We start from the raw sequence: 25,599 nt of genomic DNA on the forward strand, positions 1-25,599 counted from the left end.
CATTACATTAACGTTCTCTCTCCACAGGTATCTAGCGTTGGTGTCTGCTCTGGCCTCCGGAGCAGACTGGCTCTTCATCCCAGAGGCTCCACCATTAGAGGGCTGGGAGGACCGCATGTGTGCCCGTCTGGAGCATGTGAGACTGGGACTAGTTCTATATTCTATACTGTTCTATTTTATTCTATACTGTTCTATCCTTTTCTATTATGTTCTGTTCTATCCTGTTCTATTTTATTCTATCCTGTTCTATTTTATTCTATACTGTTCTATCCTTTTCTATTATGTTCTGTTCTATCCTGTTCTATTTTATTCTATACTGTTCTGTTCTATCCTGTTCTATTTTATTCTATACTGTTCTGTTCTATCCTGTTCTATTTTATTCTATCCTCTATTTTATTCTATTTTATCCTTTTCTATTCTGTTCTGTTCTATCCTGTTCTATTTTATTCTATACTGTTCTGTTCTATCCTGTTCTATTTTATTCTATACTGTTCTGTTCTATCCTGTTATATTTTATTCTATACTGTTCTATTCTATACTGTTCTATTCTGTTCTATTTTATTCTATACTGTTCTGTTCTGTTCTATCCTGTTCTATTTTATTCTATCCTGTTCTATTTTATTCTGTTCTATTTTATTATATACTGTTCTATCCTGTTATATTTTATTATATTCTGTTCTATTCTATTCTATCCTGTTATATTTTATTCTATACTGTTCTATTCTGTTCTATTTTATTCTATCTTGTTCTATTTTATCCTGTTCTGTTCTGTTCTATCCTGTTCTGAAAAAATTGAAATGCAACCATTTCTAAGATTTTACTGAGTTACAGTTCATATAAGGAAATCAGTCAATTGAAATAAATTAATTAGACCCTAATCAATGGATTTGACATGACTGGGCAGGGGCGTAGCCATTGGTGAGCCAGGCCCAGCCAATCGGAATGAGTTTTTTCCCCACAAAGGGGCTATATTACAGACAGAAATACTCGTCCTCAAAATGTCTTGGATTTTCTTTTTCAGATCATGAAACATGGGACCAACACTTATTACATCAATCAAATGTATTTATACTACCTTTTTAAAATAATGTCACAAAGTGCTATACAGCAACTCCCTAGAAAGGCAGGAACCTAGGAAGAAACCTAGAGAGGAACCAGGCTCTGAGGGGTGGCCAGTCCTCTTCTGGCTGTGCCGGTAGAGATTATAAGAGTACATGGCCATCAAGGCCATATCGTTCTTCAAGATGTTCAAACATTTATAGATGACCAACAGGGTCAAATAATAATCAGTGGTTGTCGAGGATGCAACAGATCAGCACCTCAGGAGTCAATGTCAGTTGGCTTTTCATAGCTGAGCATTCAGAGGTCGAGAGAGAGAGAGGGAGGGAGAGAGGGAACACATTTAAGTTTACACAGGACACCAGATAAGATGACATAATTACACCAGATAGGACAGACTGACCCCAGCCCCCCGGCACATAGACTATTGCAGCATAGTTACTGGAGGCTGAGACGGGAGGGTCGGGGGACACTGGAGCCCCGGCCAACCAGGCAGGATATAACCCCACCCACTTTTCCAAAGCACAGTCCCCACACCACTAGATGGATATCAACAGACCACCATCTGACTACCCTGAGACAAGGCTAAATTTGCGCCCACCGCAGGAGCCCGAGTGGGCGCAAAACTGGAATGGAAGATCACGTCTGTGACTCAACCCACTCAAGTGATGCACCCCTCCTAGGGACGGCATGGAAGAGCACCAGTAAGCCAGTGACTCAGCCCCTCTAATAGGGTTAGAGGCAGAGAATCCCAGTGGAGAGAGGGGAACCGGCCAGGCAGAGACAGCAAGGGCGGTTAGTTACTCCAATGACTTGCCATTCACCTTCACACCCCTGGGCCAAACTACACTCAATCATAGGACCTACTGAAGAGATGAGTCTTCAATAGAGACTTAAAGGTTGATACCGAGTGCGTCTCTCACATGGGTAGGCAGACCATTCCATAAAAATTGAGCTCTATAGGAGAAAGCCCTGCCTCCAGCTGTTTGCTTAGAAATTCTAGGGACAATTAGGAGGCCTGCGTCTTGGGACCGTAGCGTACGTGTAGGTATGTACGGCAGGACCAAATCGGAGAGACAGGTCGGAGCAAGCCCATGTAATGCTTTGTAGGTTAGCAGTAAAACCTTGAAATCAGCCCTAGCCTTAACAGGAAGCCAGTGTAGGGAGGCTAGCACAGGAGTAATATGATCAAATGTTTTTCATTCTAGTCAGGATTCTAGCAGCCGTGTTTAGCACTAACTGAAGTTTATTTAGTGCTTTATCCGGGTAGTCTAACCTAGAAGTGACAAAAGCATGGATAATCTTTTCTGCATCATTTTTTTACAGAAAAGTTCTGATTTTTGCAATTTTACGAAGATGGAAAAAGCTGCCCTTTAAATATTCTTGATGTGTTTGTCAAAAGAGAGGTCAGGGTCCAGAGTTTTGGGGATTCACCACTTCTTCATCGAAATGTATAGCTGTGTGTCGTCTGCATAGCAGTGACATTGTGTTTACGAATGACATCGCAAAGAGATAGAATATATAGTGAAAACAATAGTGGTCCTAAAATGTAAACTTGAGGAACACCGAAACTTTTTGATTTGTCAGAAGACAAACCATCCACAGAGACCAACTAATATCTTTTTGATTGTTGCCATCTAAACCAGGCTAGAACTTGTCCTTGTAGACCAATTAGGGTTTCCACTCTCTCCAGAAGAATGTGGTGATTGATGTTGTCAAAAGCAGCACTAAGGGGCCTCCCAAGTTCTCAGTCATCTCAGTAACTACCCATTTGGATATCACTAAAAAGGGAGGAAAAGGTAACAAAAAACAAAGCAGGGAGGACAAACACAAAGGTCTGACGCCACTAAAAGCTAATTCACCACCTTCACGTGTGCAGTCTCAGTGTTGCATTTATATTTTTGTTCAGTATATACTCTATCCTCTTCTACACCTGCATTGCTTGCTGTTTGGGGTTTTAGGCTGGGTTTCTGTACAGCACTTTGAGATATCAGCGGATGTAAGAAGGGCTTTATAAATACATTTGATCTTCTGTTATACGGTACATTCGGAAAGTGTTCAGGCCCCTTGACTTTTTTCACATTTTGTAATGTTAAAGCTTTATATATTATAATTGTAAATTCAATTTTAGAATAAGTTGATTGGACATGATTTGGAAAGGCACACACTTGTCTATATAAGGTCCCACAGTTGACAGTACATGTCAGAGTAAAAACCAAGCCATGAGGTCGAAGGAATTGTCCGTAGAGCTCCGAGACAGGATTGTGTCGAGGCACAGATCTGGGGAAGGGTACCATAACATTTCTGCAGCATATTGAAGGTCCCCAAGAACACAGTGGCCTCCATCATTCTTAAATGGAGTAAGTTTGGAACCACCAAGACTCTTCCTCGAGCTGTCTGCTCGGCCAAACTGGGCAATCGGGAGAGAAGGACCTTTGTCAGGGAGGTGACCAAGAAGCTGATGGTCACTCTGACAGAGCTTCAGAGTTCCTCTGTGGAGATGGGAGGACCTTCCAGAAGGACTGTATCTGCAGCACTTTACCAATCAGGTGAAGTAAAATGCACATGACAGCCTGCTTGGAGTTTCCAAACGGCATGTAAAGAACTCTCAGACCATGAGGAACAAGATTCTCTGGTCTGATGAAACCAAGATTGAACTCTTTGGCCTGAATGCCAAGCGTCACGTCTAGAGGAAACCTGACACCATCCCTACAGTGAAGCATGGTGGTGGCAGCAGCATGTTGTGGGAATGTTTTTCAGCGGCAGGACAACGACCCTAAGCACACAGCCAAGACAACGCAGGAATGGCTTCGGGACAAGTCTCTGAATGTCCTTCAGTGGCCCAGCCTCAGCCCGGACTTGAACACGATGTAACATTTCTGGAGAGACCTGAAAATAGCTGTGCAGCGACGCTCTCCATCCAACCTGACAGAGCTTGAGAGGATCTGCAGAGAAGAATTGGAGAAAATCCCCAAATACAGGTGTGCCAAGCTTGTAGCATCATAATCAAGAAGACACGAGGCTGGAATCACAACAAAGTTGTTCTATTCTATGTCTTGTTTTGTTTTGTCTATATCCTGTTCTATTCTCTGTTCTGTTCTATATTCTGTTATGTGTTCTGTTCTAGATTATTTTCTGTTCTATATTCTGTTCTATTCTGTTCTATGCTCTGTTCTATTCTGTTCTATGCTCTATTTAGTTCTGCTTTGCTCTGTTCTATATTGTGTTATATTCTATGTTCTGTTTTGTTCTGCTCTATTCTGTTCTATTATATTCTGTTATATTATAGTCTATGTTCTGTTCTGTTATATTATATTATATTATAGTCTATATTCTGTTCAATTATATTCTGTTATATTATAGTCTATATTATATTCTGTTATATTATAGTCTATATTATGTTCTGTTATATTATATTCTGTTATATTATATTCTGTTATATTATAGTCTATATTATGTTCTGTTATATTATATTCTGTTCTATTATATTCTGTTATATTATAGTCTATATTATGTTCTGTTATATTATATTCTGTTATATTATAGTCTATATTATGTTCTGTTATATTATATTCTGTTATATTCTGTTCTATTATATTCTGTTCTGTTATATTATATTCTGTTATATTATAGTTATATTATATTCTGTTATATTCTGTTCTATTCTATTATATTATGTTATATTATAGTCTATATTCTGTTCTGTTCTATTATATTATGTTATAATATAGTCTATATTATATTCTGTTATATTATATTCTATTATATTCTATTATATTCTGTTATATTATAGTCTATATTCTGTTCTGTTCTATTATATTATGTTATATTATAGTCTATATTCTGTTCTGTTATATTATATTCTGTTATATTCTGTTATATTATATTCTATTATATTATATTCTATATTATATTCTGTTATATTATAGTCTATATTCTGTTCTATTATATTCTGTTCTATTATATTCTGTTATTTTATATTCTGTTATATTATAGTGTATATTATGTTCTGTTATATTATGTTCTAATATATTCTGTTATATTCTGTTCTATTATATTCTGTTCTGTTCTATTATATTCTGTTATATTATAGTCTATATTCTGTTCTGTTCTATTATATTCTGTTATATTATAGTCTATATTATGTTCTGTTATATTATGTTCTATTATATTCTGTTATATTCTGTTCTATTATATTATGTTCTATTCTATTCTGTTCTATTATATTATGTTATATTATAGTCTATATTCTGTTCTGTTATATTATATTCTGTAATATTATATTCTGTTATATTATAGTTCTATATATATTCTGTTATATTCTAGTCTATATTCTGTTCTATTATATATCTGTTATATTATAGTTCTGTTCTATTATATTCTGTTATATTATAGTCTATATTATGTTCTGTTATATTATGTTCTATTATATTCTGTTATATTCTGTTCTATTATATTATGTTCTGTTCTATTATATTCTGTTATATTATAGTCTATATTCTGTTCTGTTCTATTATATTATGTTATATTATAGTCTATATTCTGTTCTGTTATATTATATTCTGTTATATTATATTCTGTTCTATTATATTCTGTTATATTATAGTCTATATTATGTTCTGTTATATTATATTCTGTTCTATTATATTCTGTTCTATTATATTCTGTTATATTCTGTTCTATTACATTTTATATTCTGTTATATTATATTCTGTTATATTCTGTTCTATTACATTTTATATTCTGTTCTGTTACATTCTATATTCTGTTCTGTTATAGTCTATATTCTGTTCTGTTATATTCTGTTCTGTTATAGTCTATATTCTGTTCTATTATATTCTGTTCTATTATATTGTGGTATATTCTGTTCTATTATATTCTATATTCTGTTCTATTATATTTTATATTCTGTTCTGTTATATTCTATATTCTGTTCTGTAATATTCTATTTTTTTTTAAATGTTTCACCTTTATTTAACCAGGTAGGCTAGTTGAGAACAAGTTCTCATTTGCAACTGCGACCTGGCCAAGATAAAGCATAGCAGTGTAAACAGACAACACAGAGTTACACATGGAGTAAACAATTAACAAGTCAATAACACAGTAGAAAAAAAGGGAGTCTATATACATTGTGTGCAAAAGGCATGAGGAGGTAGGCGTATAATTACAATTTTGCAGATTAACACTGGAGTGATAAATGATCAGATGGTCATGTAGAGGTAGAGATATTGGTGTGCAAAAGAGCAGAAAAGTAAATAAATAAAAACAGTATGGGGATGAGGTAGGTAAAATTGGGTGGGCTATTTACCGATAGGCTATGTACAGCTGCAGCGATCGGTTAGCTGCTCAGATAGCAGATGTTTGAAGTTGGTGAGGGAGATAAAAAGTCTCCAACTTCAGCGATTTTTGCAATTCGTTCCAGTCACAGGCAGCAGAGAACTGGAACGAAAGGCGGCCAAATGAGGTGTTGGCTTTAGGGATGATCAGTGAGATACACCTGCTGGAGCGCGTGCTACGGGTGGGTGACCAATGAACTGAGATAAGGCGGAGCTTTACCTAGCATGGACTTGTAGATGACCTGGAGCCAGTGGTTCTGGCGACGAATATGTAGCGAGGGCCAGCCGACTAGAGCATACAGGTCGCAGTGGTGGGTGGTATAAGGTGCTTTAGTGACAAAACGGATGGCACTGTGATAAACTGCATCCAGTTTGCTGAGTAGAGTGTTGGAAGCAATTTTGTAGATGACATCGCCAAAGTCGAGGATCGGTAGGATAGTCAGTTTTACTAGGGTAAGTTTGGCGGCGTGAGTGAAGGAGGCTTTGTTGCGGAATAGAAAGCCGACTCCAGATTAGATTTTCGATTGGAGATGTTTGATATGAGTCTGGAAGGAGAGTTTACAGTCTAGCCAGACACCTAGGTACTTATAGATGTCCACATATTCAAGGTCGGAACCATCCAGGGTGGTGATACTAGTCAGGTGTGCGGGTGCAGGCAGCGAACAGTTGAAAAGCATGCATTTGGTTTTACTAGCGTTTAAGAGCAGTTGGAGGCCACGGAAGGAGTGTTGTATGGCATTGAAACTTGTTTGGAGGTTAGATAGCACAGTGTCCAAGGACGGGCCGGAAGTGTATAGAATGGTGTCGTCTGCATAGAGGTGGATCAGGGAATCGCCGCAGCAAGAGCAACATCCTTGATATATACAGAGAAAAGAGTCGGCCCAAGAATTGAACCCTGTGGCACCCCCATAGACTGCCAGATGACCGGACAGCATTCCCTCCGATTTGACACACTGAACTCTGTCTGCAAATTAGTTGGTGAACCAGGCAAGGCAGTCATCAGAAAAACCGAGGCTACTGAGTCTGCCGATAAGAATATGGTGATTGACAGAGTCGAAAGCCTTGGCAAGGTCGATGAAGACGGCTGCACAGTACTGTCTTTTATCGATGGCGGTTATGATATCGTTAAGTACCTTGAGCGTGGCTGAGGTGCACCCGTGACCGGCTTGGAAACCAGATTGCACAGCGGAGAAGGTACGGTGGGATTCGAGATGGTCAGTGACCTGTTTGTTGACTTGGCTTTCAAAGACCATAGATAGGCAGGGCAGGATGGATATAGGTCTGTAGCAGTTTGGGTCCAGGGTGTCTCCCCCTTTGAAGAGGGGGATGACTGCGGCAGCTTTCCAATCCTTGGGGATCTCAGACGATATGAAAGAGCGGTTGAACAGGCTGGTAATAGGGGTTGCGACAATGGCGTCAGATAGTTTCAGAAATAGAGGGTCCAGATTGTCAAGCCCAGCTGATTTGTACGGGTCCAGGTTTTGCAGCTCTTTCAGAACATCTGCTATCTGGATTTGGGTAAAAGGAGAACCTGGAGAGGCTTGGGTCCATGAGTAGCTGCGGTGGGGCCTGGAGCTGTTGGGGGGCGGAGCTGTTGAAGTAGCCAGGCGGAAGGCATGGCCAGCCGTTGAGAAATGCTTGTTGAAGTTTTCGATAATCATGGATTTATCGGTGGTGACCGTGTTACCTAGCCTCAGTGCAGTGGGCAGCTGGGAGGAGGTGCTCTTGGTCTCTATGGACTTCAGTGTCCCAGAACTTTTTGGAGTTGGAGCTACAGGATGCAAATTTCTGCCTGAAGAAGCTGGCCTTAGCTTTCCTGACTGACTGCGTGTATTGGTTCCTGACTTCCCTGAACATTTGCATATCGCGGGGACTATTCGATGCTATTGCAGTCCGCCACAGGATGTTTTTGTGCTGGTCGAGGGCAGTCAGGTCTGGAGTGAACCAAGGGCTATATCTGTTCTTAGTTCTGCATTTTTTGAACGGAGAATGCGTATCTAAAATGGTGAGGAAGTTACTTTTAAAGAATGACCAGGCATCTTCAACTGACGGGATGAGGTCAATGTCCTTCCAGGATACCCGGGCCAGGTCGATTAGAAAGGCCTGCTCACAGAAGTGTTTTAGGGAGCGTTTGACAGTGATGAGGGGTGGTCGTTTGACTGCGGCTCCGTAGCGGATACAGGCAATGAGGCAGTGATCGCTGAGATCCTGGTTGAAGACAGCGGAGGTGTTCTGTTATATTCTATATTCTGTTCTGTTATTTTCTGTTCTGTTCTATTATATTCTGTAATATTCTGTTCTATTATATTCTGTTATATTCTGTTCTATTATATTCTATATTCTGTTCTATTATATTCTATATTCTGTTCTGTTACATTCTATATTCTGTTCTGTTATATTCTATATTCTTTTCTGTTATATTCTATATTCTGTTCTGTTATATTCTATATTCTGTTCTATTACATTCTATATTCTGTTCTATTACATTCTATATTCGGTTCTATTATATTCTATATTCTGTTCTGTTATATTCTGTTCTATTATATTCTGGTATTTTCTGTTCTATTATATTCTATATTCTGTTCTGTTATATTCTATATTCTGTTCTGTTATATTCTATATTCTGTTCTGTTATTCTATATTCTGTTCTATTATATTCTGTTCTATTATATTCTACATTCTGTTCTGTTATATTCTGTTCTGTTATATTCTATATTCTGTTCTGTTATATTCTGTTCTATTACGTTCTATATTCTGTTCTATTATATTCTGTTATTTTCTGTTCTATTATATTCTGTTCTAATTATATTCTGTTCTAATTATATTCTATAATCTGTTCTGTTATATTCTATATTCTGTTCTGTTATATTCTATATTCTGTTCTGTTATATTCTATATTCTGTTCTGTTATATTCTATATTCTGTTCTATTATATTCTGTTCTATTATATTCTACATTCTGTTCTGTTATATTCTGTTCTGTTATATTCTATATTCTGTTCTGTTATATTCTGTTCTATTACATTCTATATTCTGTTCTATTATATTCTGTTATTTTCTGTTCTATTATATTCTGTTCTAAATATATTCTGTTCAAATTATATTCTATAATCTGTTCTGTTATATTCTATATTCTGTTCTGTTATATTCTATATTCTGTTCTGTTATATTCTATATTCTGTTCTGTTATATTCTATGTTCTATTATATTCTGTTATTTTCTTTTCTATTATATTCTGTTATTTTCTGTTCTATTATATTCTGTTCTATTATATTCTACATTCTGTTCTGTTATATTCTGTTCTGTTATATTCTATATTCTTTTCAGTTATATTCTGTTCTGTTATATTCTGTTCTGTTATATTCTATATTCTGTTATATTCTGTTCTATTATATTTTACATTCTGTTATATTCTATATTCTGTTCTGTTATATTCTATATTCTTTTCAGTTATATTCTGTTCTGTTATATTCTGTTCTGTTATATTCTATATTCTGTTATATTCTGTTCTATTATATTCTACATTCTGTTATATTCTATATTCTGTTCTGTTATATTCTATATTCTGTTCTGTTATATTCTATATTCTGTTCTGTTATATTCTATGTTCTGTTATATTCTTTGTTCTGTTCTGTTATATTCTATATTCTGTTCTGTTATATTCTATATTCTGTTCTGTTATATTCTATGTTCTATTATATTCTGTTATATTCTGTTCTGTTATATTCTATATTCTGTTCTGTTATTCTATATTCTGTTCTATTATATTCTGTTCTATTATATTCTACATTCTGTTCTGTTATATTCTGTTCTGTTATATTCTGTTCTATTACATTCTACATTCTGTTCTATTATATTCTGTTCTATTATATTCTACATTCTGTTCTGTTATATTCTATATTCTGTTCTGTTATATTCTGTTCTATTACATTCTACATTCTGTTCTATTATATTCTGTTATTTTCTGTTCTATTATATTCTGTTCTATTATATTCTGTTCTATTATATTCTACATTATGTTCTGTTATATTCTGTTCTGTTATATTCCATGTTCTGTTCTATTATATTCTGTTCTATTATATTCTGTTCTGTTATATTCTGTTCTGTTATATTCTGTTCTGTTATATTCTGTTCTGTTATATTCTATATTCTGTTCTGTTATATTCTGTTCTATTAAATTCTGTTCTATTATATTCTGTTCTTTTATATTCTATATTCTGTTCTGTTATATTCTATATTCTGTTCTGTTATATTCTATATTCTGTTCTGTTATATTCTATATTCTGTTCTGTTATATTCTATATTCTGTTCTGTTATATTCTGTTCTGTTATATTCTATATTCTGTTCTGTTATATTATGTTCTATTACATTCTATATTCTGTTCTATTATATTCTGTTATTTTCTGTTCTATTATAGTCTATATTCTGTTCTATTATATTCTACATTATGTTCTGTTATATTCTGTTCTGTTATATTCTATATTCTGTTCTGTTATATTCTATATTCTGGTCTATTATGTTCTATATTCTGTTCTATTATGTTCTATATTCTGTTCTATTCTGGTATTTTCTGTTATATTCTGTTCTGTTATATTCTGTTCTGTTATATTCTATATTATGTTATATTCTATATTCTGTTCTGTTATATTCTGTTATTTTCTGTTCTATTATAGTCTATATTCTGTTCTATTATATTCTACATTATGTTCTGTTATATTCTATATTCTGTTCTGTTATTTTCTATATTCTGTTCTATATTCTGTTCTATTATTATAATAATAATAATAATATAATAATAATATATCCCATTTAGCAGACGCTTTTGTCCAAAGCGACTTACAAGTCGGCTGGGGCCACTACTTTTACATATGGGTGGTCCCAGCGGGAATCGAACCCACGACGCTTGGCGTTGCAAGCGCCATGCTCTACCGACTGAGCCACACATGTTCTATATTCTGTACTATTCTGGTATTTTCTGTTATATTCTGTTCTGTTATATTCTATATTATGTTATATTCTGTATTCTGTTCTGTTATATTCTGTACTTTGTTATATTATGTATTCTGTTCTGTTATATTCTGTACTTTGTTATTTTATGTTCTATATTATGTTTTGTTCTGTTCTCTATTCTGTTCTGTTCTTTTGCATTCTGTTCTGAAGAGACAAATACACTGAAAGACACTGGTGTAGTATGTGTGCAGAGTGTCAGTAATATAGCAGTGTGTGTGTGATGTGTTTGTGTGCAGAGTCGCAGTAAGGGCTCCAGACTGAACGTAGTAATCATCGCTGAAGGGGCCATCAACAGAGCTGGTGAACCGATCTCTTCAGGCTACGTCAAGGATGTACGTCTTCAAACAGCTCATTCCGTGTGCCTCTGTCTTTGTATGAAACCCTGAAACTGCATCAGTATTAATCACATAGTGACTTATTATACTTTGTGGGAGCATGACAATGCGTCCCAAATTTGACCCTGTTCCCTTTGTAGTGCACTATAAAGAGAACAGGATGCATCCCATGACTATATAAACATCTGTATTCCCTTTGCTGACTTGACCTCGTCTCTCCATGTCTATTCTCTGACTGGCTGGCTGACTGCTCCTCTCTCCATGTCTATTCCCTAACTGACTGCTTCTCTCTCCATGTCTATTCTCTGACTGACTCGCTGGTTGGCTGACTGCTCCTCTCTCCGTGTCTATTCTCTGACTGGCTGACTGCTCCTCTCTCCATGTCTATTTCCTGACTGACTGGCTGACTGCTCCTCTCTCCATGTCTATTCTCTGACTGACTGGCTGACTGCTCCTCTCTCCATGTCTATTCTCTGACTGTCTCTGTCTCTGTCTCATGTCTGTTTGTAGCTGGTAGAGAAGAGGCTGGGCTATGACACCCGGGTGACAGTCCTAGGTCATGTACAGCGAGGGGGAACACCCTCCGCCTTCGACCGGGTGCTGGTGAGTTCAGCTCCTTAACACTTGTTATACTCTCCCTGGAGGCCCCTACTGTACTGGACTCCCCCTACTGTACTGGACTCCCCCTACTGTAGTGGAGGCCCCCTACTGTAGTGGAGGCCCCCTACTGTAGTGGAGGCCCCCTACTGTAGTGGAGGCCCCCTACTGTAGTGGAGGCCCCCTACTGTAGTGGAGGCCCCCTACTGTAGTGGAGGCCCCCTACTGTAGTGGAGGCCCCCTACTGTACTAGACGTAGTGGAGTAGTGTGCTGTTCGGTTTAGATTGGAGTAGTGCGGTGTTCCGTTTAGATTGGAGTAGTGCGGTGTTCCGTTTAGATTGGAGTAGTGCGGTGTTCCGTTTAGATTGGAGTAGTGCGGTGTTCCGTTTAGATTGGAGTAGTGCGGTGTTCCGTTTAGATTGGAGTAGTGCGGTGTTCCGTTTAGATTGGAGTAGTGCGGTGTTCCGTTCAGATTGGAGTAGTGGGGTGTTCGGTTTAGATTGGGTATATTGAAGCTGCAGTTTGTCAGAGGGTGTCAAAGTGAATGCAAGGTTCAGAATGTAAGAGTGGCGCTGTACTGGCTGCGCCACTATGTTATTTAAAATAGGAAATGAAATACTATTTTATTTTGTATATTATTTTTTATCATTTCGGGCTCTAGATTGCAGGAAATGGCAGTTATAGGTGTTCCAAAAAATCTCTGAGTCCAAAGGCCTACGGACCTCCCCTGTGCCCCGTACTCGGCAGCACCATCTTGTTAAGTCCTGTCCTGTTGTAATTCCACAGAGCAGTAAGGTGGGAGTGGAGGCTGTCGTCGCTCTGTTAGAGGCCACTCCAGAGACCCCAGCCTGTGTCATCGGCCTGTCAGGAAACCAGGCTGTCCGCCTGCCTCTTGTGGAGTGTGTACAGATGGTGAGGTATCTTCCTCTTTCAGAAGTGACGAACCACTGACAAATTCTTCTAACAATAAACAGTCCTGAATGTTTTTGGTCCATGTCTTTAAATCTAATCCCTTTCACAGTTCCTCTCTCATACTCTGCAACAGAGCATTACAGTCTTATTGTTTGACGGAGGGTAATGAGAGGGATTTGCACAAATCGAATTCTGACGATCGTATGATAATATGATGTGTGTCTTGCCTGTAGACTAAAGAGGTTCAGAAGGCCATGAATGAAAAGAGGTTTGATGAAGCCATCCAACTGAGAGGAAGGTGAGAGATGTCAAATATCTTATGAATATGATACACCACGTGACCAAAAGTATCTGCTTGTTGAACATCTCATTCCAAAATCAAGGGCATTAATATGGAGTCCCCCCTTTGCTGCTATAACAGCCATAAGAGCATTGGTGTTGGGCGTTTTGGCCTGGCTCATAGTCGGCGATCCAATTCATCCCAAAGGTGTTCGATGGGGTTGAGGTCAGGGCTCTGTGCAGGCTAGTCAGGTTCTTCCACACCAATCTCAAACACCATTTCTGTATGGCCCTCACTTTGTGCACGGGGGCATTGTCGGCAGGGTCGCCTAGTGGTTAGAGCGTTGGACTAGTAACCGGAAGGTTGCAAGTTCAAACCCCCGAGCTGACAAGGTACAAATCTGTCCTTTTGCTCCTGAACAGGCAGTTAACCCACTGTTCCTAGGCCGTCATTGAAAATAAATAAGAATTTGTTCTTAACTGACTTGCATGGTTAGATAAAGGTAAAATATTTTTTTTTTAAATGCTGAAACAGGAAAGGGACTTCCCCAAACTGTTGCCACCAAATTGGAAGCACAGAATCGTCTCGCATGTCATTGTATGCTGTAGAGTTAAGATTTCCCTTCACTGGAACTAAGGGTCCTAGCCCGAACCATGAAACAGCCCAGACCATTATTCAGACTATTATTCCTCCTCCACCAAACTTTACAGTTGGCACATTGAATTTGGGCAGGTAGCTTTCTCCTGGCATCAACCAAATCCAGTTTTGTCCATCGGACACTTACAGTTGACCGGGGCAGCTCTAACATGTCAGAAGTTCAATCAACTGACTTGTTGTAAAGGTGGCATCATATCATGGTGCCACGTTGAAAGTCAATGAGCTCTTCAGTAAGGCCATTCTACTGCCAATGTTTGTCTATGGAGATTGCATGGCTGTGTGCTCGGTTTTATCCACCTGTTATCAATGGGTGTGGCTGAAATCCACTAACTTGAACGGGTGTCCACATACATTTGTACAGTGCCTTCGGAAAGTAGTCAGACCCTTGACTTTTTCCACATTTTCTTACATTACAACCTTATTCTAAAATGTATTACATTTAATTTTTTTTCCTCATTAATCTACACAATACCCAATAATGACAAAGCAAAAGCAATGTTTGCTAATTCATAAAAATATAAAAAATGAAATATCACAAATCCATAAGTATTCAGACCCTTTACTCTGTACTTTTTTGAGGCACCTTTGGCAGCGATGACAGCCTTGAGTATGACGCTACAAGCTTGGATCACATGTATTTGGGGAGTTTCTCCCATTGTTTGATCGGGTTCAAGTCTGGGCTCTGGCTTAGCCACTCAAGGACATTCAGAGACTTGTCCCAAAGCCACTCCTGCGTTGTCTTGGCTGTGTGCTTAGGGTTGTTGTCCTGTTGGAAGGTGAACCTTTGCCCCAGTCTGTGGTTCTGGGTGCTCTGGAGCAGGTTTTCATCAAGGATCTCACTGTACTTCGCTCTGTTCATCTTTGCCTCGATCCTGACTAGTCTCCCAGTTCCTGAAAAACATCCCCACAGCATGATGCTGCCACCACCATGCTTCACCGTAGGAATGGTGCCAGGTTTCCTCCAGAAGTGAAGCTTGGCGTTCAGGCCAAAGACTTCAATCAAGGTTTCATCAGACCAGAGACTAATCTTGTTTCTCATGGTCTGAGTCCTTTAGGTGCCTTTTGGCAAATTCCAAGTGGGCTGTCATGTGCCTTTTACTGAGGAGTGGCTTCCGTCTGGCCACTACCATAAAGGCCTGATTGGTGGAGTGCCGCAGAGATGGTTATCCTTCTGGAAGGTTCTCCCATCTCCTCAGAGAAACTCCAGAGCTCTTTCAGAGTGACCATTGGGTCCTTGGTCACCTCCCTGACCAAGGCCCTTCTCCCCCGATTGCTCAGTTTGGCCGGGCGGCCAACTCTATGAAGAGTCTTGGTGGTTCCAAACTTCTTCCATTGGAAAGCTGTCAAGGCAAAGGGTGGCTACTTTGAAGAATGTCAAATATAAAATATATTTTGATTTGTTGAACACTTTTTTGGTTACTACATAATTCCATATGTGTTATTTCATAGTTTTGATGTCTTCACTATTATTCTACAATGTATAAAAAGTAAAGGAAAACACTGGAATGAGTAGGTGTGTCCAAACTTTTGACTGGTACTGTATAAATATACAGTATTAGACTAACATAGATACAGCCCATACACACACCAGTCTCAACATCAACAGTGAAGAGGCCACTCCAGTATAATGGCCTTCTAGGCAGGGTTCCTCTCTCCAGTCTCAACGGCAACAGTGAAGAGGCCACTCCAGTATAATGGCCTTCTAGGCAGGGTTCCTCTCTCCAGTCTCAACGTCAACAGTGAAGAGGCCACTCCAGTATAATGGCCTTCTAGGCAGGGTTCCTCTCTCCAGTCTCAACGTCAACAGTGAAGAGGCCACTCCAGTATAATGGCCTTCTAGGCAGGGTTCCTCTCTCCAGTCTCAACGTCAACAGTGAAGGGGCCACTCCAGTATAATGGCCTTCTAGGCAGGGTTCCTCTCTCCAGTCTCAACGTCAACAGTGAAGAGGCCACTCCAGTATAATGGCCTTCTAGGCAGGGTTCCTCTATCCAGTGTCTGTGTTCTTTTGCCCATCTTAATCTTTTTTTTTTATTGGCCAGTCTTTGCAACCCTGCCTAGAAGACCAGCATTCCGGAGTCGCCTCTTCACTGTTGTGAATGGTGTTTTGCGGGTACTATTTAATGAAGCTGCCAGTTGAGGACTTGTGAGGCGTCTGTTTCTTAACCTCTAGCGTCGAGCAATCCCGTATCCGGGAGCGTAATCATAGCCTCAAACTCATTAGCATAACGCAATGTTAACTATTCATGAAAATCGCAAATGAAATTAAATAAATATATTGGCTCACAAACTTAGCCTTTTGTTAACCTCTCTGGCCCACCCGGGACGCAACCGCACCCCTGCCAACAATAAATGCAAATGCGCTACGCCAAATGCTAATAGCACTCGTTAAAACTCAAACGTTCATTAAAATTCACATGCAGGGTAGTCAATTCAAGCTACACTCGTTGTGAATCAAGCCAACGAGTCAGATTTGTAAAATGCTTTTCGGCGAAAGCATGAGTAGCTATTATCTGATAGCAGGCAACACGCCGAAATACCAGAAAGGGGACATAAAAAAGAATTTGCGTAGCCGGCGCTACACAAAACGCAGAAATAAAATATAAAACATTCATTACCTTTGACGAGATTCTTTGTTGGCACTCCTATATGTCCCATAAACATCACAATTGGGTCTTTTTTTTGATTAAATCGGTCCTTGTGTACCCAAAATATCAATTTATGAACACCGTCAGATCCAGTAAAAACACATTTTTTAAACGCAACGTTATTTTTTTCAATTAAAAAAGTTGCCTATAAACTTTGACAAAACACTTCAAACTACTTCTGTAATCCAACTTTAGGTATTACTAAACGTTAATAAATGATCAAATTGATAACGGAGCGATCTGTATTCAATAAGCACGAGTTTGGGTAACGTAACTAACTTTTCCGGTTCCATTGTTTACAGCTGTGGACTTGACAACCGGATGTGGCTATTACTCAGATGACCAAGGATTTAGTTGAATCGAAATCACAACACTGGCGACATCGTGTGGAAGCTATAGGAACTGTATCCTCACCCTTAAGTATTTTTCCTTCCAATACACAATACATACACTGGAGGATTGATTTTTTTCTCCGTCGATTTAGTGACCAGGTTTTTTGGCGATTTTGACCACGGAACTCGTTCTGTTATAGTTACAGACACCATTGAACCAGTTCTAGAAACTTCAGAGTGTTTATGCATATACTATATTCCTGGCATGAGTAGCAGGACGTGGAAATGTTGCGCGATTTTTAACAATGTTGAAAAAAGTAGCCCGATCTCTAAGAGGTTTTAACAATACTGTCATCTCAGATTTTCAAAATATGCTTTTCAACCATAGCTACACAAGCATTTGTGTAAGAGTATTGATAGCTAGCATAGCATTAAGCCGAGCATTCAGCAGGCAACATTTTCACAAAAACAAGAAAAGCATTCAAATAAAATAATTTACCTTTTGAAGAACTTCGGATGTTTTCAATGAGGAGACTCTCAGTTAGATAGCAAATGTTCAGTTTTTCCAAAAAGATTATTTGTGTAGGCTCCGTTTTGTTCATCACGTTTGGTAAAGAAAACAAAAACAAAATTCAGTCATTACAACGCCAAACTTATTTCCAAATTAACTCCATAATATCGACAGAAACATGGCAAACGTTATTTAGAATCAATCCTCAAGGTGTTTTTCACATATCTATTCGATGATAAATCATTCGTGGCAGTTGCCTTCCTCCTCTGAACCAAATGGAAAAGTGGACGCAGCTGGAGATTGCGCAATAATTTCGACGGAGGACACCAAGTGGACACCTGGTAAATGTAGTCTCTTATGGTCAATCTTCCAATGATATGCCTACAAATACGTCACAATGCTGCAGACACCTTGGGGAAACGACAGAAAGTGTAGGCTCATTCCTGGCGCATTCACAGCCATATAAGGAGACATTGGAACACAGCGCATTCAAAATCTGGGGCATTTCCTGTATGAAATTTCATCTTGGTTTCGCCTGTAGCATTAGTTCTGTGGCACTCACAGACAATATCTTTGCAGTTTTGGAAACGTCAGAGTGTTTTCTTGTGCCCTTCTGGCAGCCCTGGATTACTCACCAACTCCCCAATCAGCCCTTGATTAGTCCTGGGTGGAGAGCCCGTCGAGACCTGGCACGTCCAGCAGATTGAGCCATCGCTTAGTGATGTATCCTCAATCTGTCACCAGGCCTCAACAAGTCTCCCCCTGCTGGCCGACCTGCTGTTTGCCACATAACATAATTTCAAAAGGGTTTTCTAATGATGAATTAGCCTTTTAAAATTATAAACTTGAATTAGCTCACACAACGTGCCATTGGAACACAGGAGGGGTGGTTGCTGATAATGCACCTCTGTACAGCTATGTAGATATTTCATTAAAAAATCTGACGTTTCCAGCTACAATAGTCATATACAACATTAAATCAAATTTTATTTGTCACATACACATGGTTAGCAGATGTTAATGCGAGTGTAGCGAAATGCTTGTCTACACTGTATTTCTGATCAATTTGATGGCATTTTAATGGACAAAAAAAATCATTTTCTTTTAAAAAACAAAGACATTTCTAAGTGACGCCAGCTTTTTGAACGGTGGGGTATTATGGAGTATGTATGTAAATATGATATAATGAATATGATATTAAGAACATTTGATAAATGTTTTCTGAATATTATTTCTTCTTTGTTTAGGAGCTTTGAGAACAACTGGAACATGTACAAACTGCTTGCCTTTCAGAAGCCTGCTGTTACCAAGGTAATTTATTATTCGATTTTTCCTTTATTTAACCAGGCAAGTCGGTTAAGCACAAGTTCTTATTTACAATGACGGCCTATCCCCGGCCAAACCTGGATGAGCTGGGGCCAATTGTGCGGCTGGATGTGATACAGCCTGAATTTGAACCAGGGACTGTAGTGACGTCTCTTGCACTGAGATGCAGTGCCTTAGAATGCTGAGCCACTCGGAAGCCTTAATATTCACTGTGAGACATTACTCCCATGACATGGCTGTAGACTCGTCTGTCTCATCTTTCTTCAGAGCAACCACACGCTGGCGGTGCTGAATGTGGGTGCTCCAGCAGCAGGGATGAATGCAGCGGTTCGGTCGGCTGTCAGAGTGGCGCTGGCCTACGGTCACAAGGTCTACTCTGTCAACGACGGCTTCGAGGGGTTGGCCAATGGAGCGGTGAGGATATAGTCTCTTTAGGATACAACACTAAACATGCTATAGATGGATGGATGGATGGATGAAGAGAGAGACAGCAGTATTATCTAGTAGTAGGATGGATGGATGAAGAAGACAGATTGATTCAGTAGTATTATCCAGTATAAAGATGGATGGATGAAGAGAGAGACAGATTGATTCAGCAGTATTATCTAGTAGTGGGATGGATGGATGAAGAGAGAAACAGTAGATTGATTCAGCAGTATTATCTATTATTAAGATGGATGGAGAGAGAGAGACAGATTGATTCAGCAGTGTTATCCAGTATTCAGATGTTCTATTGTCTTTTAAGGTGTCCCAGTATGTTCTATAAATCTGATCCTTTTTTTCCAGTTCTGCCTAAATTAAAATAAAAACATGCTTTTTCTTTTCTTTAATCATGTTTGAAATACAAAAGAAAGGCCATCCAATCAAAGGAGTTTAGGTGCAATTTAGATTTGACCACCAAATGGCAGCAGTGTGTGTGCAACGTTTCAGACTGATCCAGTGAAGCATTACATTACTACTCAATATTTTATATCAAGTCTGCCAGGAGTTATTTAAGAGTGCATGTTGGGTGGAGGAATTGACCGACAAATCTGTGGATATAGCTGCCTATATATACCAGCCTAATGTCATCTGTCAAACAGGTATGACTACCTCTCATGTCTTAAATAGGAAGAAATAGGCTCCATCACAAACTAACTACAGCTCTTTGTTAAGTGTTGCAGTCATTTCACTTGCTGTAGTAGCTGACATGTATAATGTTGAGTCATCTGCATACATAGACACACTGGCTTTACTCAAGTAAAGAGTGAAAAAAGTAAGGGGCCTAGACAGCTGCCCTGGGGAATTCCTGATTCTACCTGGATTATGTTGGAGAGGCTTCCATCCCTCTGTGTTCTGTTAGACAGGTAACTCTTTATACGTAATATAGGGGTTAGTAAAGTCCTAACACATACGTGTTTCCAGCAGCAGACTATGATCGATAATGTCAAAAGCCGCATTGAAGTCTAACAAAACAGCCCCCACAATCTTTTTATCATCAATTTCTCTCAGCCAATTATCATATATTTGTGTAAGTGCTGTGCTTGTTGAATGTCCTTCTCTATAAGCATGCTGAAAGTTTGTTGTCAATTTGTTTACTGTAAAATAACATTGTATCCGGTCAAATACAATCTTTTCCAAAAGTTTACTAAGGGTTGGTAACAGGCTGATTGGTGGGCTATTTGAGCCAGTACAGGGGGCTTTACTATTCTTAGGTAGCAGAAGTACTTTTGCTTCCCTCCAGGCCTGTGGGCACACACTTTCTTGTAGGCTTAGCTTGGAAGATATGGCAAATAGGATTGGCAGTATCGTCCACTATTATCCTCCAATTTTCCATACAAATGTTCAGACCCAGGTGGCTTGTCATTGTTGATAGAAAACAATAATTGTTTCACTTCTTCCACACTCACTTTACGGAATTCAAAATTGATAATCCATGTGGAGATAATAGTGACAGAGAGAACTGACTGATTATAATTCTGACTGCACATTTTCAAATCGGGACAATAAAGATATTGATTGCCTGACGTGTGTTCTTCCTCTACCAGGTGACAGAGATCGAGTGGCACGGTGTGGCTGGATGGACTGGCCAGGGTGGATCTCTTCTGGGGACTAAACGGTCTGTTTTACAATGATGATTAGGAGGGAAAGCAGTTGATAGTTTGTACTCAATGTGGTTATTGGTGTGCCCTTTTTTTAAATTAGAAAGATGTCCTCCTGAATTGTGGTTTGCTGTGGGGGTTCTTTGTGTTCCACAGAACCCTTCCCAGTACTTGCATGCAGAAGATCGTGGACACCATCAACAAGCATAATATCCAGGCTCTGCTGATCGTTGGGGGATTTGAGGTACCAGTTACAGACAAAAACAGAACATTATATTGAGATTGGTGTTAGTATTCCCTAATGGCGTACATGGCGTACTGCATCAGATAATAGATTTTATATGGCCTCCCTCCTCAAAACTTTGTTTTAGTCACATATGTTCTGTTATTCGATCTTCCTTCGATGTAATGTACTATTTCATTTTAAAGTTCATGTCAGCTGTTAGAAAGACTAAACAATGTGACTGTGTTGACGGGTATTGAATCACTTCTGAAATAATACACTCGCTAGATAGAGACTGTTAATGGCCTCCATCTGATGGCGTGTGTGTTCTCTACAGGCGTACGAGGGCGTGCTGGAGTTATATGATGCTCGCGGTAGCTTTGACGAGTTGTGTATCCCCATGGTGGTGATCCCTGCCACCATCAGTAACAATGTACCCGGGACAGACTTCAGTCTGGGGGCAGACACGGCTGTCAACGCTGCCATGGAGGTCAGTCTGATCTGATGAAAGATAAAACATAATAAAACCCTATGGATCATTTCCAGTGTGGTCGTCTCTGGCAACAAGATGTCACGTGAATCTAGATTGACACTATAAACTCAATTTAAAAACATGAGGCCAACCAGAAGTCTAGACCAGGCCCCTTCATCTTCAACTCTGTTCCTTTAGCAGGACCTGTTTTAGCATAGTAACACCACAGAGGACTCATAATAGTTCATATGTTAGGAAGTTAAATGTGCAATCCACGGTTGAAACAATAACAAACTGGACTCCCTGCCACTGTTTTGGAGAAATGTTATAGTTTTACCTTGTTTATAGTTGTAACCAAGTTTATAGTTGTAACCATGTTGTAACCATGTTTATAGTTGTAACCATGTTTATAGTTGTAACCATGTTGTACCAGGTTGTAACCATGTATGTAGGAACTGCAGATTGACCCTTTCAGTTGTGTCTCTAACCTTCCCCTCTCTGTCTGTCATCTGTCCGTCTCCTCTTCTCTTAGAGTTGTGATAAGATTAAGCAGTCGGCTTCAGGGACCAAGAGAAGGGTGTTCGTAGTGGAAACTATGGGAGGCTACTGTGGTTACCTGGCAACCTACGCCGGTATCGCTGTGGGAGCAGATGCTGCTTACATCTTTGAGGACCCCTTCAACCTCCAGGACCTAAAGGCGAGAACCAGGCTGCTGCTGGCATAGCACCTTATTCCCTACTCTGGTCCAAAGTAGTTCACTAGGGTGCCTTCCTGAACAGAGGGATAAATGATCCATGTACTGTAGGTTAGACTTCCTGAACAGAGGGATACATGATCCATGTACTGTAGGTTAGACTTCCTGAACAGAGTGATACATGGTCCATGTACTGTAGGTTAGACTTCCTGAACAGAGGATATGTACATGATCCATGAGGGATAAATGATCCATGTACTGGTTAGACTTCCTGAACAGAGGGATACATGATCCATGTACTGTAGGTTAGACTTCCTGAACAGAGGGATAAATGATCCATGTACTGTAGGTTAGACTTCCTGAACAGAGGGATAATGATCCATGTACTGTAGGTTAGACTTCCTGAACAGAGGGATAAATGATCCATGTACTGTAGGTTAGACTTCCTGAACAGAGGGATACATGATCCATGTACTGTAGGTTAGACTACCTGAACAGAGGGATAATGATCCATGTACTGTAGGTTAGACTTCCTGAACAGAGGGATAAATGATCCATGTACTGTAGGTTAGACTTCCTGAACAGAGGGATACATGATCCATGTACTGTAGGTTAGACTTCCTGAACAGAGGGATATGATCCATGTACTGTAGGTTAGACTTCATAACTGTACTGGTTAGACTTCCTGAACAGAGGGATAATGATCCATGTACTGTAGGTTAGACTTCCTGAACAGAGGGATAATGATCCATGTACTGTAGGTTAGACTTCCTGAACAGAGGGATACATGATCCATGTACTGTAGGTTAGACTTCCTGAACAGAGGGATAATGATCCATGTACTGTAGGTTAGACTTCCTGAACAGAGGGATACATGATCCATGTACTGTAGGTTAGACTTCCTGAACAGAGGGATAATGATCCATGTACTGTAGGTTAGACTTCCTGAACAGAGGGATACATGATCCATGTACTGTAGGTTAGACTTCCTGAACAGAGGGATAATGATCCATGTACTGTAGGTTAGACTTCCTGAACAGAGGGATAATGATCCATGTACTGTAGGTTAGACTTCCTGAACAGAGGGATAATGATCCATGTACTGTAGGTTAGACTTCTGAACAGAGGGATAATGATCCATGTACTGTAGGTTAGACTTCCTGAACAGAGGGATAATGATCCATGTACTGTAGGTTAGACTTCCTGAACAGAGGGATAAATGATCCATGTACTGTAGGTTAGACTTCCTGAACAGAGGGATACATGATCCATGTACTGTAGGTTAGACTTCCTGAACAGAGGGATATGTACATTAGATCCATGTACTGTAGGTTAGACTTCCTGAACAGAGGGATAAATGATCCATGTACTGTAGGTTAGACTTCCTGAACAGAGGGATAAATGATCCATGTACTGTAGGTTAGACTTCCTGAACAGAGGGATACATGATCCATGTACTGTAGGTTAGACTTCCTGAACAGAGGGATAAATGATCCATGTACTGTTGGTTAGACTTCCAACAGAGTGATACATGATCCATGTACTGTAGGTTAGACTTCCTGAACAGAGGGATACATGATCCATGTACTGTAGGTTAGACTTCCTGAACAGAGGGATAAATGATCCATGTACTGTAGGTTAGACTTCCTGAACAGAGGGATACATGATCCATGTACTGTAGGTTAGACTTCCTGAACAGAGGGATAAATGATCCATGTACTGTAGGTTAGACTTCTTGAACAGAGGGATAATGATCCATGTACTGTAGGTTAGACTTCTTGAACAGAGGGATAATGATCCATGTACTGTAGGTTAGACTTCCTGAACAGAGGGATAATGATCCATGTACTGTAGGTTAGACTACCTGAACAGAGGGATACATGATCCATGTACTGTAGGTTAGACTTCCTGAACAGAGGGATAATGATCCATGTACTGTAGGTTAGACTTCTTGAACAGAGGGATAATGATCCATGTACTGTAGGTTAGACTTCCTGAACAGAGGGATAATGATCCATGTACTGTAGGTTAGACTACCTGAACAGAGGGATACATGATCCATGTACTGTAGGTTAGACTTCCTGAACAGAGGGATACATGATCCATGTACTGTAGGTTAGACTTCCTGAACAGAGGGATAAATGATCCATGTACTGTAGGTTAGACTACCTGAACAGAGGGATACATGATCCATGTACTGTAGGTTAGACTTCCTGAACAGAGGGATAATGATCCATGTACTGTAGGTTAGACTTCCTGAACAGAGGGATAATGATCCATGTACTGTAGGTTAGACTTCCTGAACAGAGGGATAAATGATCCATGTACTGTTGGTTAGACTTCCTGAACAGAGGGATAAAGATCCATGTACTGTAGGTTAGACTTCCTGAACAGAGGGATAATGATCCATGTACTGTAGGTTAGACTTCCTGAACAGAGGGATAAATGATCCATGTACTGTAGGTTAGACTTCCTGAACAGAGGGATAATGATCCATGTACTGTAGGTTAGACTTCCTGAACAGAGGGATAATGATCCATGTACTGTAGGTTAGACTTCCTGAACAGAGGGATAAATGATCCATGTACTGTAGGTTAGACTTCCTGAACAGAGGGATAAATGATCCATGTACTGTCTTCCTGAACAGAGGGATAAATGATCCATGTACTGTAGGTTAGACTTCCTGAACAGAGGGATAAATGATCCATGTACTGTAGGTTAGACTTCCTGAACAGAGGGATAAATGATCCATGTACTGTAGGTTAGACTTCCTGAACAGAGGGATAATGATCCATGTACTGTAGGTTAGACTTCCTGAACAGAGGGATACATGATCCATGTACTGTAGGTTAGACTTCCTGAACAGAGGGATAATGATCCATGTACTGTAGGTTAGACTTCCTGAACAGAGGGATAATGATCCATGTACTGTAGGTTAGACTTCCTGAACAGAGGGATAAATGATCCATGTACTGTTGGTTAGACTTCCTGAACAGAGGGATAATGATCCATGTACTGTAGGTTAGACTTCCTGAACAGAGGGATACATGATCCATGTACTGTAGGTTAGACTTCCTGAACAGAGGGATACATGATCCATGTACTGTAGGTTAGACTTCCTGAACAG

The 25,599-nt window shown here is 39.5% G+C and overlaps 1 protein-coding gene across 1 annotated transcript in view; it reads left to right on the forward strand.

Moving 5' to 3' along the window:
* LOC135547747 (ATP-dependent 6-phosphofructokinase, liver type-like) overlaps positions 1 to 25,599 on the forward strand; it is an 87,862-nt gene that overhangs the window by 40,799 nt on the left and 21,464 nt on the right. Inside the window, exons 7-17 of the mRNA XM_064977004.1 lie at positions 28 to 136; positions 11,642 to 11,737; positions 12,251 to 12,343; positions 13,125 to 13,250; positions 13,484 to 13,548; positions 18,924 to 18,987; positions 19,270 to 19,416; positions 21,030 to 21,100; positions 21,240 to 21,327; positions 21,644 to 21,796; positions 22,311 to 22,475. Of these exons, the coding sequence (XP_064833076.1) occupies positions 28 to 136; positions 11,642 to 11,737; positions 12,251 to 12,343; positions 13,125 to 13,250; positions 13,484 to 13,548; positions 18,924 to 18,987; positions 19,270 to 19,416; positions 21,030 to 21,100; positions 21,240 to 21,327; positions 21,644 to 21,796; positions 22,311 to 22,475 (1,177 nt within the window). The remainder of the gene's footprint in view (positions 1 to 27; positions 137 to 11,641; positions 11,738 to 12,250; positions 12,344 to 13,124; positions 13,251 to 13,483; positions 13,549 to 18,923; positions 18,988 to 19,269; positions 19,417 to 21,029; positions 21,101 to 21,239; positions 21,328 to 21,643; positions 21,797 to 22,310; positions 22,476 to 25,599) is intronic.

Source organism: Oncorhynchus masou, chromosome 10 (genome assembly GCF_036934945.1).
Source record: "Oncorhynchus masou masou isolate Uvic2021 chromosome 10, UVic_Omas_1.1, whole genome shotgun sequence".
NCBI classification, from domain to species: Eukaryota; Metazoa; Chordata; class Actinopteri; order Salmoniformes; family Salmonidae; genus Oncorhynchus; species Oncorhynchus masou.